At 38.2% G+C, this 12,366-nt stretch overlaps 1 protein-coding gene across 1 annotated transcript in view; it reads left to right on the forward strand.

The window, feature by feature from the left end:
- Positions 1–656: 656 nt before the first annotated feature.
- LOC137809851 (cationic amino acid transporter 6, chloroplastic-like) overlaps positions 657–12,366 on the forward strand; it is a 23,185-nt gene continuing 11,475 nt past the window's right edge. The window contains exons 1-4 of the mRNA XM_068610915.1: positions 657–734; positions 2,387–2,494; positions 2,929–3,028; positions 3,072–3,152. Coding sequence (XP_068467016.1) covers positions 657–734; positions 2,387–2,494; positions 2,929–3,028; positions 3,072–3,152 — 367 coding nt within the window. The remainder of the gene's footprint in view (positions 735–2,386; positions 2,495–2,928; positions 3,029–3,071; positions 3,153–12,366) is intronic.

Here is a 12,366-nt window from a genome sequence, read left to right on the forward strand (position 1 = left end):
ATTTAATTATGGGTCCGTATTGCGTTGAAAAAAATTCACACAAGCACTTTCGTATATTTTTTGCACTCAAGCAAGGAGGCACGTCCATAAACGAATCACAAAAAGAAGATACGGGGAAGAAAAACCATAACGTTTTGTTTTCGGAAAACCGGTTTTGTTCACTCTCGGTCTGGGACTTACTACGACTTACTCCTTGGGTATTTTGGTCTGAAATTTTTACCAGACATTCGACAATGTGTCTATTGAGTTTCGGCTGAGGCTTGAGCCCCAGGTTCGGCCCACAAGAGTGGCAATAAATCTTTTATTCGTCAATGCCACGGCTGAAAGGAAGGTTCGTTTGTGTGTGAAACTGTTTGATTTATTTCGTGAGTGAATACTCATCTGTTTGACCTGAAATTTGTCGCGTTTTGTCCCAAATTCAGTTGAGATTCTTGGGTGGAATTTCTGGAAAAAACTATTCCGGGAGAATTTTTCAGAAATTTTGTGCAAACCAAGGTTATCTATCCTGTACCGAAACTTGTGAAATTCCGTCCTACTTTCTGCAATTTTATTCTGGGTCCGTATTGCGCTGAAAAAAATTGACACAAGCACTTTCGTATGTTGTTTGCACCCAGTCAAGGAGGCACGTCCATAAACAAATCACAAAAAGAAGATACATGGAAGAAAAGCCAAGACATTCGGAAAACCGGTATTGTTCACTCTCGGTCTGGGACTTACTACGCCTTACTCCTTGGGTATTTTGGTCTGAAATTTTTACCGGACATTCGTCACTGTGTCTATTAGGTTTTGACTGAGGTTTCAGCACAAGGTTCATCCTACAAGATTGACAATAAATCTTTTATTCGTCACTGCCAGGGTTGAAAGGAAGGTTCGTTTGTGTGTGAAACTTTTTGATTTTTTTCGTGGGTGAATACTCATCCGTTTGACCTGAAATTTGTCGCGTTTTGTCCCAAACTCAGTGGAGATTTTTGGGTGGAATTTAAGGAAAAAACTATTTTGGGAGAATTTTTCAGAAATTTTGTGCAAACCAAGGCTATCCTCTACCGATACTTGTGAAATTCCTTCCTAATTTCTGCAATTTAATTCTGGGTCCGTATTGCGCTGAAAAAAATTCGCACAAGCACTTTCATATGTTGTTTGCACCCAGGCAAGGAGGCATGTCCATAAACAAATCAAAAAAAGAAAATACGTGGAAGAAAAGCCAGGATGTTTTGTTTTCGGAAAACTGGTTTTGTTCACTCTTGGTCTGGGACTTACTACGCCTTACTCCTTGGGTATTTTGGTCTGAAATTTTTACCAGGCATTCGTCACTGTGTCTATTGAGTTTTGGCTGAGGTTTGAGCCCCAGATTCGTCCCACAGGATTGGCAATAAATTTTTTATTCGCCACTGCCAGGGCTGAGAGGAAGGTTCGTTTGTGTGTGAAACTGTTTGATTTTTTTCGTGGGTGAATACTCATCCGTTTGACCTGAAATTTGTCGCGTTTTGTCCCAAATTCAGTGGAGATTCTTGGGTGGAATTTTAGAAAAAAACTATTCCGGGAGAATTTTTCAGAAATTTGGTGCAAAACCAAGGCTATATCCTCTACCGAAACTTGTGAAATTCCGGCCTAATTTATGCAATTTCATTCTGGGTCCGTATTGCGCAGAAAAAAAACTCACACGAGCAGTTTCGTATGTTGTGTGCACCCAGGCAAGGAGGCACGTCCATAAACGAATCCCAAAAGGAAGATACGGGGAAGAAAAGCCAGGACGTTTTGTTTTCGGCAAATCGGTTTTGTTCACACTCGGTCTGGGACTTACTACGCCTTACTCCTTGGGTATTTTGGTATGAAATTTTTACCAGCCATTCGTCACTGTGTCTATTGAGTTTTGGCTGAGGTTTGAGCCCTAGATTCGTCCCACAGGATTGGCAATAAATTTTTTATTCGTCACTGCCAGGGCTGAGAGGAAGGTTCGTTTGTGTGTGAAACTGTTTGATTTTTTTCGTGGGTGAATACTCATCCGTTTGACCTGAAATTTGTCGCGTTTTGTCCCAAATTCAGTGGAGATTCTTGGGTGGAATTTCAGGAAAAAACTATTCCGGGAGAATTTTTCAGAAATTTTGTGCAAAACCAAGGCTATCCTCTACCGAAACTTGTGAAATTCCGGCCTAATTTATGCAATTTCTTTCTGGGTCCGTATTGCGTTGAAAAAAAATTCACACGAGCACTTTCGTATGTTGTTTGCACCCAGGCAAGGAGGCACGTCCATAAACGAATCCCAAAAGGAAGATACGGGGAAGAAAAGGCAGGACGTTTTGTTTTCGGAAAACCGGTTTTTTTCACTCTCGGTCTGGGACTTACTACGCCTTACTCCTTGGGTATTTTGGTCTGAAATTTTTACCAGGCATTCGTCACTGTGTCTATTGAGTTTTGGCTGAGGTTTGAGCCCCGGATTCGTTCCACAGGATTGGCAATAAATTTTTTATTCGTCACTGCCAGGGCTGAGAGGAAGGTTCGTTTGTGTGTGAAACTGTTTGATTTTTTTCGTGGGTGAATACTCATCCGTTTGACCGGAAATTTGTCTCATTTATTCCCAAATTCAGTGCAGATTCTTGGGTGGAATTTCAGAAAAAAACTATTCCGGGAGAATTTTTCAGAAATTTTGTGCAAAACCAAGGCTATCCTCTACCGAAACTTGTGTAATTCCGGCCTAATTTCTGCAATTTCATTATGGGTCCGTATTGCGCTGAAAAAAAATTCAAACAAGCACTTTCGTATGTTGTTTGCACCCAGGCAAGGAGGCACGTCCATAAACGAATCCCAAAAGGAAGATACGGGGAAGAAAAGCCATGACGTTTTGTTTTCGGAAAACCGGTTTTGTTCACTCTCGGTCTGGGACTTACTACGCCTTACTCCTTGGGTATTTTGGTCTGAAATTTTTACCAGGCATTCGTCACTGTGTCTATTGAGTTTTGGCTGAGGTTTGAGCCCCGGATTCTTGATAGGGTTGCTGCTCCTCCAAGTCATGTGTTTGATGAAGACCTAGGTGCTTTACATGTGTATTTTATGTTGCTTTAAATGTATCTTAGGTAGTGCTTATAGGTTGTCTAAGAGTATGCTTTTTGCCAAAGTAGCTCACCTCATAGCCACTGACCAGGATAAGAACAAGCGTAAGTTTCATAAAACTGCTTTTCACATGTTTTTCAAAAAGCACATTTTCTGCATAAAAATAAATCTGTTTTTTCTAAAATAAACAAATTCATTTTTTAACTGATGCCTTGGCTAAAATCTTATAAATATTAGATATTGTGCATCAAGTATTTTTGACTAAGTCAAATCATTCAAAACGATTGTGTTTCAAATAGTTAAGCTTCTCTGTTTTCGTTTTGAAAAATAAATCTGTTCATCTGTAAATGAATAGATTCATTTTGCCTCTGGTGCCATGTTCTGTTTATACGTTTTTCAATTTTATCCCTGCACCAGAATAACTAACTAAGTCCTCACATAACAAATTCTCTAACTGTTTTTTGAAAATAAATCAGTTCATTTTATTTTCAATCTGTTCATTTTATAACAGCTTTAACTGTTTTTTAAAATCTGTTATAAGTTGGTTCTCTATAAAATAGAAACTGTTTTTCTGAGTTTAACAACTGTTCATACATTTGCAAAAACGAGTTTTACAGCAGAGAATCAAAAGTTTACAAAGGATTAGCATTTGTTCTTCAAAGATTTCAAAAACTAAAAGTGCTTGTTCTTGGTTTGGTTCCAAAAGCTTGGTGTGAGGTGCTGCTACTGTTCTAAGCAATCTTGCCTACTGGTTTAAGGCAGATCTGTGTATCCTCAATCAGGTGTAGTCGTTTCAATTTCATTTCTTGTAAAAGTTTGATTAAACACTCTTCTTGATAGGGTTTCTTGAAGAGTGGGTGTGTGCTGAAATAGGTTTTTTCAGCAAGAGTACCTAGGTTCTTGTAGGTTTCAAGAACAGTGGGAATTGTACTTGGTTGTACTGTGTTTTAGTGATTTCCACCTGTTGTTGGTGAAGACTGGATGTAGCTCAGGTTGAGTGAACCAGTATAACTGATTGTGTTCATTCTCTCTCACTCTCTGCAATTTCGTTTCTGCATAATTGATAAAACAGCAAAGAAATAAATCTGTTCAATTGAAAATAAATCTGTTCTTTCTGGGCACTGTGCATACTGTTCTTGATCTCTGAAAAAGCTGTTTGAATCTGATAAGAACATATATAATCTGCTAAAAGCCATTGGAACACGTTGACTGTGATAGGCTGGTCAAAAAACTGTCATAGCTATTAATTGAACCTTAAACAATTGCTGAAAGTGGAAGCTTGCTGTTCTGTGATTCATTGTTCTTAATTTCTGGAAAATTGCTTGACATCAAGAAGAACACTCATAGTCTGTTAAAAGTCACTGGAACAGGTTGTTTGCAAAGGTCACTCAATTAATTAGCATGCTATCAATTGAACCCTAATCACTTGCTTGAAATTGAAGTTTGCTGTTTTGGTGTTTCACTATTTTTCATTCTGATATCTGTGTGTGTGCATCTGGAAAATCTATCTGCATAGCCTTGTGATTAACCTTGCTGTATTAAAAGCGTTTCAAACAAAAACAGTGCTGAAATAAATCTGTTCATTTTCACATAAATCGATTTATTTTCTGTAAAACTGTGTTAAACACTGTTTCTGCGAGAAAGTTTTAAAAGGTCAATTCACCCCCCCTCTTGAACTTTAGCACTATTAAACCCAACAATTGGTATCAAGAGCTAGGACTTGTATTTTAATCAAGTTTGTTTGTAATAATGTCTGAGTTCAATGTGCTTTTTGCTGAAGGTTCTGCTGTTAATAGACCACCTATGTTTAATGGAATGAATTATGCATTTTGGAAAGTTAGAATGAGAATTTTTATGGAATCCATTGATGCATTAATTTGGGAAGCTGTGGTCAATGGACCTTATGTGCCAATGCAGGTTGTCAAGGATGAACAAGTGGAAAAGCCAAGATCAGAATGGAATGAGACCGAAAGGAGGAAGGCTCAACATGATCTTGTGGCCAAGAACATCATAACCTCTGCATTGACAATGGATGAGTTCTTCAGGATATCTCAATGTAAGTCCGCTAAGGAGATGTGGGAAGTCTTAGAAGTGACTCATGAAGGTACTGAAGATGTGAAAAGGTCAAGGAAACATGCGCTCATCCAAGAATATGAGCTGTTCAGAATGCAACCCGAGGAGAGCATTGCTGATGTGCAGAAGAGATTCACCCACATTGTGAATCACCTCACTGGCTTGGGAAAAGAATTTGACAGAGAGGAGCTCAACACAAAGATATTGAAGTGCCTCGACAGAAGCTGGCAACCGAAGGTGACAGCTATCTCTGAAAGCCGTGATCTGTCAAAATTGGAAACTGTTGCACTGTTTGGAAAGCTGATGGAGCATGAGCTAGAGCTTAAAAGACTTAAAGAGCAGGAAACAACAGAGAGAAAACCCAAAGGTCTTGCACTGAAAGCAACTGAATTGGATGAGATCAAGGAGGAAAAAGAAGATGCTGAAGATGATGACACAATCAGCCTTCTTACAAAAAGATTCAGCAAATTCCTGAGGAAGAAAAGCAAAAATAGGAACCAGCAGAAAAGAAGGTATCCTAAACCCAATGATTCAAATTCCTCTAAATATACTTGCTTTGGATGTGGCAAAACAGGGCATATCAAAACAGATTGTCCAGACAATCAAGCAAGGGACAAATCTGCCAGCAAGAAATTTGAAAGGAACAAAGGAAGAAGAGCCTACATCTCATGGGAGGAAAATGAAGTATCCTCAACTAGCAGCTCTTCAACAGAAGATGAGGAGAATAATTTGTGCTTCATGATGAAGGATGAGGAGTCAAGCTCTGAATCAGTAAGTAATTTTTCTGCTGATTCTAATAACTATGATGATTTGCTTGCTGCCTTCAAGGAAACACATGAGGAAGCCAATAGGCTAGCTGTAATATGCAATAAGCTGCAAAAGGTAAATAATGTGCTTGCACCTAAAGTAAAAACACTTGAGGAAGAATTGCATAAGGCCAAAACAGATTTGGTAAGCCTTGAACTGACTTGCTTGCATGCCTCTATTAAAAACTGTGAAAACTGCAAAAGATTGGAAAAACAAGTGGAATATTTGCTGAAAACCCTTTCCAATTTCACCAAGGGAAGAGAAAACCTTGAGTCTCTCCTTGGATCACAGAATGCTGTTTTCAATAAGAATGGACTTGGTTATACCCCTGGAAATACAACCAATGTCAAAAAGCTTTCAAGTTTTTTTGTTCCAGGAAAATCAGTTTTTTCAGCTTTTAACAGTGGCAAAAAGGCATCTCATGTAACCTGTTTTTACTGCATGAAATCTGGTCATACATCTAGGTCTTGCATTGCTAGAAAACATCTTGTGCCTAAGAACTTAGCTAAATGGCTACCAAAGAGAAGGTGTTAATCTGTGCTGGACCCTATACTGAAAAGGGTACCATTTGTATATTTTTATTCTGTTTTGCAGATTGGAAGCAAGAAAAACCAGTGGTACTTGGACAGTGGCTGTTCCAAGCATATGACTGGAGATCTTACAAAGTTCACCAGCTTAAAGCTCAAAGCAGAAGGACATGTGACCTATGGTGATAATAACCGAGGGAGGATTTTGGGCAGAGGAACTGTTGGAACAGGAAATTCAACAACCATTGAGAATGTGTTGTATGTAGAAGGACTTAAGCATAGTCTTCTCAGCATAAGTCAGCTTTGTGACAAAGGATACAAAGTGAATTTTGAGTCAAATGGCTGCACAATCTCAAGTAATTCATCTAGTAAGGTACTGTTTACTGGTAAGAGAGTGAATAACATTTATCTGTTGAATATCATGGAAACTAACTCTTCAAATGAGTGTTTGCTGTCCAGAAGTGATGAGTCTTGGTTGTGGCACAGGAGGTTAGCTCACATACACACAAATCACTTGAATAAATTGAAATCTAAAGATTTAGTTTCTGGTTTACCTAACATTAAATTTCAGGATAACAGGCTTTGTGATGCTTGTGTGAAAGGTAAACAAATCAAATCCTCTTTCAAGTTAAAGGATATTGTCTCTACAAAAAATCCATTGGATGTGTTGCATATGGACTTATTTGGTCCATCTAGAGTTGCTAGCTTGGCTGGAAATTTGTATGCTTTAGTTGTTGTGGATGATTACTCGAGATTTACATGGACTCTATTTCTTGCACATAAACATGATGCTTATTCTGCTTTTAAGAGATTAGCAAAAATTCTGCAAAATGAAAATGGTTGCTGCATTAAATCAATTCGAAGTGATCATGGGGGAGAGTTTCAAAATGCTAAGTTTGAGAGGTTCTGTGAGAAGCATGGGATAACTCATACCTTTTCAGCCCCTAGGACACCCCAACAAAATGGTGTAGTTGAAAGGAAAAATAGATCACTAGAGGAACTTGCTAGAACTATGTTAAATGAATCTAAGCTACCTAAGTACTTTTGGGCTGATGCTGTTTATACTGCAGGTTATGTCTTAAATAGGACCTTAATAAGACCAATTCTTAAGAAAACCCCATATGAATTGTATAAGGGCAGAAAACCTAGTGTGAGTCACCTTAGAGTATTTGGGTGTAAATGCTTTGTATTGAATAATGGCAAAGAAAATCTTGGTAAGTTTGATGCTAAATCTGATGAAGGTGTGCACATTGGTTATGCTTTGAATGGTCATGCATATAGAGTCTTCAATAAAAGGTTGCTCATAGTAGAAGAATCAATGCATGTTGTGTTTGATGAAACTGATCATAGTATATCTAAAGCTGCTGATGAACCTGACAGTAATGAATTTAAATCTGTTTTAAATCAAAATGAATCGATTCATTTTGATACTGCTGATACACATACTGTACAAGAATCTACTGCAGCTGCAGGTTTGCCAAAAGAGTGGAAAACCCCAAGAGACTTAACCCTTGATAATGTCATTGGGAACATTGAGAAAGGAGTGTCAACTAGAAAATCCTTGAACAATTTCTGTGAAGCAATGGCTTTTGTATCTCAAGTTGAACCCAAGAATTTGAAGGAAGCTCTCAAGGACAGTAACTGGATTTTAGCTATGCAAGAGGAACTGAATCAGTTTGCTCTCAATGAGGTCTGGACTCTTGTTCCTAGAATACCTGAGATGAATGTAATTGGAACAAAATGGGTATTTAGAAACAAGATGGATGAGCATGGAGTGATCACCAGAAACAAGGCTAGGCTTGTAGCTAAAGGGTACAATCAAGAAGAAGGAATAGACTATGATGAGACATATGCACCAGTGGCTCGGTTAGAAGCTGTTAGACTGCTGCTTGCCTTTTCATGCATCAAAGGGTTCAAGTTATTTCAAATGGATGTGAAGAGTGCCTTTCTGAATGGCTATATAAATGAAGAGGTATTTGTCTCACAACCACCAGGTTTTGAAGACCATCAACATCCAGAATATGTGTTCAAACTCCAAAAGGCTCTCTATGGACTCAAGCAAGCTCCTAGGCAATGGTATGAGAGGTTAAGTGATTTTCTCACCTCTCAAGGCTATGAAAGAGGCACATCAGATAAGACCTTGTTCATTAAGAAGAAAGGAGATGACTCAATTCTAGTCCAAGTATATGTGGATGACATCATTTTTGGATCAAACAATGGAGAATTGTGTGAAGCTTTCGTGAAAGTCATGAAGAGTGAGTTTGAAATGTCAATGATGGGTGAGTTGAACTATTTTCTAGGTTTGCAGGTCAAACAACTCAAGGATGGCATTTTCTTGAGTCAAGCCAAGTATTGCAAGTATTTGCTGAAGAAATTTGAAATGGACAAGTGTAAACCAATCAGCACACCCTTCTCAACAAGCTGCCATTTGGATCATGATGAAGCTGGAATTTCTGTTGATGAAACCAAGTACAGAGGACTCATAGGATCACTGCTGTATCTTACTGCCAGCAGGCCAGATATAATGTTTGCAGTGTGCATGTGTGCAAGGTTTCAGTCTGCTCCTAAAGAATCACACTACAATGCTGTCAAAAGGATTTTGAAGTATTTGCAAGGAACTAAAGAAGTTGGCTTGTGGTATCCAGGTAACATTTCATTAAGCTTAACTGGGTATTCTGATTCAGATTTTGCAGGTTGCAAAATTGATAGGATCAAGCTTGATCTCATGGCAATGCAAAAAGCAGGCTTGTGTAGCTCTTTCCACTGCTGAAGCAGAATACATTGCAGCAGGGAGTTGCTATGCTCAAACTATATGGCTTAGACAACAATTGAATGATTTTGGTATCTTACTTAACCATATACCTCTGCTGTGTGATAATACAAGTGCAATCAACTTAACCAAAAATCCTGTCATGCATTCAAGAACCAAACACATTGAAATAAGGCATCATTTTCTAAGGGAACACATATCTAATGGAACATGTGATATTAAGTTCATTGGTACTGATTTACAACTTGCTGATTTGTTCACAAAACCATTAGCCAAAGATAGGTTTAATTTTCTGCTTAATGAATTGGGTATTATAAATGTCAATTGTACCTAGCAGTGAAAAATTAAATCTGTTTATTCGCAATTAAATGTGTTTATTTTCTGCACTGATACGCATTGATGACTAGGGAAGAGAAATTCTGATCTTTGACTGCTTGACTGAGTTAGTGGGCATTAACCTCTGTACCTTTGACGGTTTTGGTCATGGTTATGTAACCGATTTGATGGTTTGGGTGCTCAATAAGAATTTGAGTGTATGCATCGTGACCCTAAAGATTTGGTGCATATTTTCAAAGATACTCTGCACAAAATTCAGAAGCATAAAATCTTCATGCATATCCACTCATAACTGCCATATCAATCCATTTATTCTGCTATAAATCTGTGTGAATACTTGCTACCCACATTGGCCATTCTCTTTCTATTTTCACCATTTGAAATCAAGAAAAGAATTCAGGTTACCATGGCTTCGTCTTCAAGACAAAAACAGAAAGGCAAGGGAAAGCAAACCACTTCTCAAGGTGTGTTAGAAGGATGGTTCACTGGAAATGAAGAAGGCATCAATGCCTACATTCATGAAACAAGCAGGAAGCAGATCAACATACCTAAGGTGCTGGATTTCAACTGGCTGAAATCTGAAAAACTGGTAGAAACAAGGGCTGTGTTGAAGCACCAGAAACTGAAAAAGATGCTGGAATTAACGGGTAATGTCTATCCTGACTTGGTTAAGGTGTTTTATACTAACCTCACATTGGATGGGAAGAATGTTGTCTCTTATGTGAAAGGGACAAAGATGAAGATCACAAGTGAGGTGTGGAATTCTGTGGCTGGAATAAAATATGCTGGACTGAAAGTAGGGAAAGGAAATACCAGTGGAATTTCAGAATTCAACAAGCTGCAATATTACAAAAGTTGCATGAGGAATCCTACAGAGAGCATAAACAGATTTCATGCAGGGCATTTGAACCTCACTCCACGTCTAGTTGCATACATCATAGCTTGGCAACTGATTCCTAGAGGGACAAACCATGCTGTCTTACATGAAGAGGATCTCATTCTCCTATATTGCATCATGAACCAGATTAAGGTAAACTGGGTGCTCATTGTCAACGAACACATGCTCAAGTCAAAAAGGTTGGCTGATTACAGATTTCCCTATGCTATTCTTGTTTCCAAATTAATTGATTACTTTGGTATTGATGTTACAAATGAGAGAAATGACCCTATCAAAGCTGTAAGTGAGATTGATACTTCAACTCTCACCAAAATGGGTTTTCACAAAATTGAAAACAAGTGGGTGGTTCTCAAGGAGAAGGACACTCAAGCAGAACATGAAGATGAGGATGAAGCTATTCCTATGGATGATGACTCTCCTGCTGCCCACTCTGAACATGAGGAAGTTGCTGCAAATGCCATAGTTGCCTATCAAAGTCCAGAATACCGTGGAGAACCAATGTCTATGTTTGAGAGGCAAGTGCGGTACCGTCTTGATGTCATGTCTGCAGAACAAAGGGCACACTTTGAGGCTACTCATGCAAGGTTCCAACACCTTGATCATCAGATTGAAGGAGTTCAGGCACAGCTTGCAGAGCTTTACTACAAGGATCAGTAGTTTTCTGTTTTTAATGCTTTCCTTATCAGTTTTCAAGTTTATGTAATGTTGAACAATTTGGTTTCCTGGTTCTGAACTATTATGGTTATAATTTCTGCTTTATACCCCTGTATTCCCTATGCTTATATGCTGTTTGATGAATCCAAAGGGGGAGAAAAATAGCTCACCATGCTAGGTGATGCTAGCTGAAACAGGGAGTTAATTCTGCACCTTTAAACAAATTCTGCATGTTATGCAATATTGCTGTTTTCTGGTTTAAAGTCTGGTGCAGTGCAGGTACTTAAAGCAATGATGCTATAAGGTTAGCTATGGGGATTTGTCTCCATCAAACAGGGGGAGATTGTTGAAGATGGTTGCTGCCCCTTCAAGATTGTGTTTGATGAAGACTTGTATGTTGTGTTTGATGAAGACATTTATGTACTTTCCATGTATTTGTGCTTTGCTTTAAGAATGTCTTAGTTAGTGCTTAGAGGTTGTCTAAGAGTAGCTTTTGCTGAGTAACTCACCTCATAACCACTGGCCATGTGTTAAGAACAAGCATAAGTTTTCTAAAACTGTTTTTCACATGTTTTACACAAAAACACGTTTTACTGCATAAAAATAAATCTGTTCTTTTCTAAATAAACAGATTCATTTTCTTCACTGATGCCTTGGCTAAAGTCTTGGAAAAATTTGATTTTGTGCATCAGGTATTTTGACTAAGTCTTCTTCTTTTCAAAACGACTGAGTTTCAAATAGTTAAACTTCCTCTGTTTTCGTTTTGAAAAATAAATCTGTTCATCTGTAAATGAATAGATTCTTTTTTGCCTCTGGTGCCATATCAAGCTTAAACGTTTTTCAGTTTTATCTCAGCACCAGAATGGTGACTAAGTCTCCTCACTTAACAGATTCTCTAACTGCTTTTGAAAATAAATCAGTTTATTTTATTTTCAATCTGTTCATTTTATAACAGCTTTAACTGTTTTTCAAAATTCTGTTATAAGCTGGCTTTCCATAAAATGCAAACTTGTTTCTGAGCTTAATAACGATTCAAACAGTTTATACATTTGCAAAAACAAGTTTTGACAGCAGAGAGTTAAGTGTTTTCAAGGATTAGCATTTGTTCTTCAAAGATTTCAAAAATCACAAAGTGCTTGTTCTTGGTTTGGTTCCAAAAGCTTGGTGTGAGGTGCAGCTACTGTTCTAGCAATCTTGCCTACTGGTTTAAGGCAGATCTTTGTTACCTCAATCAGGTGTAGTCGTTTCACTTC

Source organism: Phaseolus vulgaris, chromosome 2 (genome assembly GCF_000499845.2).
Source record: "Phaseolus vulgaris cultivar G19833 chromosome 2, P. vulgaris v2.0, whole genome shotgun sequence".
In the NCBI taxonomy this organism is placed as follows: domain Eukaryota; kingdom Viridiplantae; phylum Streptophyta; class Magnoliopsida; order Fabales; family Fabaceae; genus Phaseolus; species Phaseolus vulgaris.